Source organism: Pseudomassariella vexata (genome assembly GCF_002105095.1).
Source record: "Pseudomassariella vexata strain CBS 129021 chromosome Unknown BCR38scaffold_19, whole genome shotgun sequence".
NCBI classification, from domain to species: Eukaryota; Fungi; Ascomycota; class Sordariomycetes; order Amphisphaeriales; family Pseudomassariaceae; genus Pseudomassariella; species Pseudomassariella vexata.
This window is the reverse complement of record NW_024467974.1, coordinates 584-5,172: the sequence shown is the minus strand read 5'-3', so window position 1 is coordinate 5,172 and position 4,589 is coordinate 584. Positions and strand designations below refer to the sequence as shown.

The 4,589-nt window shown below is 49.8% G+C and overlaps 2 protein-coding genes across 2 annotated transcripts; one reads left to right on the top strand and one right to left on the bottom strand.

Annotated features, from left to right (window-relative positions):
- Positions 1-317: 317 nt before the first annotated feature.
- On the top strand, positions 318-937 carry BCR38DRAFT_489923 (uncharacterized protein; the record flags this gene model as incomplete). The annotated part of the gene is made up of 2 exons (XM_040864462.1): positions 318-860; positions 920-937. 2 exons carry the CDS (start codon positions 318-320, stop codon positions 935-937), a joined length of 561 nt encoding a protein of 186 aa, XP_040710669.1.
- A 1,613-nt stretch (positions 938-2,550) lies between these two features.
- Positions 2,551-3,845, bottom strand: BCR38DRAFT_489922 (FAD-linked oxidase-like protein; the record flags this gene model as incomplete). Its single annotated transcript, XM_040864461.1, has 5 exons — positions 2,551-2,601; positions 2,656-2,904; positions 2,978-3,402; positions 3,468-3,645; positions 3,714-3,845. The coding sequence occupies 5 exons, from the start codon at positions 3,843-3,845 to the stop codon at positions 2,551-2,553; spliced, it is 1,035 nt and encodes a 344-aa protein (XP_040710668.1).
- Between the last annotated feature and the right edge of the window lie 744 nt (positions 3,846-4,589).

Below are 4,589 nucleotides of genomic sequence, written 5' to 3'. Positions count from 1 at the left end.
ATGCTACTGATACGTGACCCCATGGGGGTTACCCTATAGCTATAGATAAGAGCTATAAAATAGCTCTGCCAGGCCAGAATAGCCGACCTGGCATCCTTTCCCAATACAACAATTCACACCCCATATGCACTCGCATCAGCTACACAACAAGCGGCGTATAACGATACATCTGTCGGCAATAGGCTGATCAGAAAATGATGTTGGCGAGCACAAAATACAAATAGATCCAACTGCCCGTCAACCACGTCATGTTGCTGCCGAGCACTTTCTTCTCCAATTTCGAAGATCTCCCTCTCTCTTCCCCAATATCCTCCATAATGTCTTTCGCAACCCCTCTTAAGCTCCCACCCGGCGTGGACGCTACTCAGTTCGAGTTATACGTGAAACGTGCAACCGAGATTGTGGGCGCCGAAAATGTAACCGTCATCTCCAAGGTCGAGGAGCTCGACAAGAAGTCGTACCTTGACCCGTCCAAGGCGCACGACATGTTCCATATGTTCGAGAAGGACCAATTCATTGCTTCGGCCGTGGTGGCGCCTCGCAAGGTGACCGAAGTGCAGGCCGTCATGAGGTTGTGTAACGAGTTCAAGATGCCCATCTGGCCGTTCTCCATCGGCCGCAATGTCGGATACGGAGGTGCAGCACCCCGTGTTCCCGGTAGCGTGGGCTTGGACATGGGTCGAAATATGAACAAGGTCCTCGAGGTGAATGAGCAGAATGCTTACTGCTTGCTCGAGCCTGGTGTGTCGTATACTGATCTCTACAATCATCTGGTTAAGAAGAAACTCAATGACAAGCTGTGGGTCGATGTTCCGGATCTGGGTGGCGGCTCAGTCTTGGGCAACTGCATTGAGCATGGCGTTGGTTATACGCCCTATGGCGACCATTTCATGGTGGGTTTCCCGACTAATATGAACAGAAGAAGATACTCGAATAGATAGCTGAATGACATCTTCGTCTCACGAATTGAGTAAATATAGGGACAGGCGATGGGTTCGAGGGTTCGAGGTGGATGAGAAGATTAAAGGACAACCTCTGTTGTCGGACATAGGTAGAGCTGAAGCGACTAGAAACCCTAAGAATATAATAACGAAGCGTGGAAAATGATGAGGATGATAATAGAAGGTTCGAGGCGTCACAGTGGAGGAAGTGAGGACGACGAATCAAAGGCAGAAATCACAAGAAGATACTTATACTCTGTGATTACTGCAGCACGTGCAAACGCGCAAGGTTTTTTATTTGAAGAGGATCAGCATGGTCCACTAAATTTCAGAAATCGGAAATGGCTGGATGAAGAAGATTATTCGTACGATTAGGTCTCGGGAGCGGCGACGGTTACCAAGCGCCAGCCAACAAACGTAACTTGGACAAATCACAAAACGAAAAACGAGATCGCGTTCAACAACACACGAGGAGCTCCTAGTATTTAGGGTAAACAGCTTCAGAGCATCAAATCCAGTCCTTCGAAAGGCAATTCAGGTCCGCGTGTTGATGGTACAGGATGTAGAACTACAATCGTGGTCGGTGACAGCACCTCCCAACAAATCTGTTCGTCAATAGCCCACAAGAAGCTGGGTTGAGAAAGATCAACTGCTACGTCTCATGAAAGATGGTACGAAGTTCGAATGAATCTGGCGAGAGAAATGGCTCGAACGTGCCCAGTGATAGCAGCTCCTGAACCAGCTCCTCGACCGTCCGTGATCCTCGAGATTAGCACCACTCCAGAAGCGAACGCTAAGCCATGATCCCCGAGTGCCTCATATAGATCTTTCCGTCAATTTCCTGCAACTAAAGTGGATATTCCTTCGTGCAAACTCTCGGTTGTGCCTTGTTTGTCATTTGAACTCGTCGATAAACATCGTTTTGTTGCCTTTGGCAACTTTAGCCGCTCACAAACAAGACCGTACACATTGCCAGAGGTCCTTTGGTCAATTTATGAGTGAGCCTTCGGTAGCTATATGTGTTTATTAAAAAAGTGCCACGCACGCTGTATGGATATATGATGTCAAGCTGCGTTGCTAAAGGTCCTGAATGAATTTCTTCTAGACATGATTTCGTCAATACCAATGAAGGGCACCGTTCTAGTTTTCCCGCAACCTTGGGAAGCAGGGGCTAAACATCTGGCAGCAATGGAGATCACATCACGCAAGGATCGCATGGGAGAAAACATGTCTGTGAATAGTACAAGGAAGGCGGAAAACATGAGCAGGGGCAAGATGGGGAACTCTTTTTGGTTGCTGGTAATGAGGCAAATCGGCTGACCAAACTCTCCCCACATGGATGGCTTGGATATTCGGTTTTTCTTGATCACATTTTACCCCTGAGCTGTTCACTGTGCTCTGAGTTTGTAAAGTTTGGTTTTCTAATTTCCATCCAACTATTTTGCCTACTTGATTCTAACTCGGCATGTCTCATGTCATAGTCCCATTCTTTAATTGATCATTTTCGGCATAATCAAAAGCCAATATCCGACTGTGTATATCCTATACACCTCTCTGATTCAATTTCTCACTAGATCTCGGTGAAAACTATATGAGCAAACGGATCAAATCAAAGAAGCCTCCACTCGGCTTTATTGTAGTTACTCGGCCAGACACCGTTCTGTGAGGGGGATTAGTCAGATAGCACAGCCTTTTTGCACTGAGATTTCCTCACCTTTCCAGGAGCCAAGATTCCGTTAGGGTCAATAGCGTTCTTGAGCGTCTCGCTTAATTTCAACAGCGAGTGGTTGTTAAAGCTGTAGGTATCGGCGATCTGGTCCATGAGCGCCAAGTGAGCTCGATACTCTCCCCAGCCGTGGGCAGCACAATCAGTGATAAGGACTTTGATCAGCTTCTGCATCTTTTCCCGCTGGACGGCATCCTCGCGATCAAAAACGAGGCATACGATATGATGCATTTCGCGCTGGGGCGAAGTAGCGTCAGTAGTCCATTCCTGCAAAATATTTTCATCGACAAATGGAAGAAGAAGAACTCACCATGCCAATCGTAAAGGTGCCAATGAAGTCAAAGCCGGCCTCGATAACACGCTTCTTGGTGATGGAGTACTGGTGGTTGGCGGCATCACCGGTGATTTCCGAAATTGGCGAGAAGAACAAATGAGCGCCATTGGGTAGCCAGTCGACCCACTTCAGCTCATCAGTAGTCGGAATACCGCACAGAGTCTTGGAGCGGATATCCAGAACACCAGGAGACTTCTTGCCCTCCTCGGGCCAGTAGAACTTAGACCCCTCGATCTTGCCAAACGTGCCCTTGATGACCTCCCAACCGGCATTGCGAATAACCTCTGGCCCGTAGAGGGCGCCGTAGAAGTTCCAGCGGCCGAGGTTGAGCTGCTTCTGGATGGCGACGAGCTCTTCCTCGGTCAGGGGTCGGTTGACGTCCTTGTACTCTTTCTTGGCGCCTAGACGGCGGCGTCGAGCAGGATGTGGCGAATGCTGGGCACGTTCTGGAGCACCATGGCCAGACGCAGCTGGCGGATGATTTCGACGATCTTGGGCAGGTCGTCGTCCTTCTCAAACGTGATGAGATAGGGCTGGTAGCCGCCCGGGTTGGGCATCAGCCACATGCCCATCTTGACCACGACGCCGTAGTTGCTCTGGGAGAAGATGCCATCGTGGTAGGGGCCGAAGCCGTAGTTGAAAAGCTGAGGCGGGTATCAGTTCATTGTTCATTGTGACCTGGGAAAGATTTGCAAGTGATGGATTGACTTACCTGCCAGCAGCGGTTGCCAGGCTGCTCGTCCGGCGTCCCTGCAGAAGACTTTGCTGAAGGGTCAGGCATAGCGCCCATGCCAGTGCGGATGAGCTCTCCATTGGGCAGAACGATTTCCAAGCCGCAGTGCATCTATCAGAACGGTTGATCAGCTATATTGCAAACTGTGCTTCATCGCGGCTACTTCTGGCTACCAAAAGGTCTTCTCCTCCGTCCACTTCGTCAGATCAAACTCATCGTTGACGACAGTTGTCCCTCTTGCCGGTAGCGGCTGCACTCCTCTACCAGCACTTCGACTTGCAAAGCCTATTATGGTTATTGTCACCCCGCTCTTTGTTTCGGTCTGCTTCTGTCCCTTCCATGCCTTCTACCTTTCTTCACCTCTCAGGTTTTCTGTTTTGTATGCACCATCTACGGGTTAAGCCGACGGAGGATCAAGCCAATGAGTCCTCAGACAGCGAAGTCGCCGAGAAGCGAGGTACTGATGACTCCATGGACACCGTGGAGCACAAGAAGGCGGGTATCGATGCTCGAACTATGAGGCCGATATCAAGAAAACTCGATCCCTTTGCGGACAAGATCAAGCAGGATCTTATCCAGGTGCTAGACCAGAGGCTTGAACTTTACAAAACCTGGTGTTGGAGTTACAAGAGCCCTCTCAAACTCAGCCACTTGGGTTAAAACACTTACACTTGGAGAGGAATTCGACAGGAGAGAGCTAGAGCGAAGATGGCCGCCAGAAAGTTTTCGTCTCCCCAGAAAGAGGGTGTCAGGGTACGGCTAGGCCGAAGGCAATAGTACAGAGTGAAGGGGAGTGATGGGCGTCCCTCCTACGTAGCACCGGGTGGTCACTGGCGGTCACGGTAGTCTCAGGTA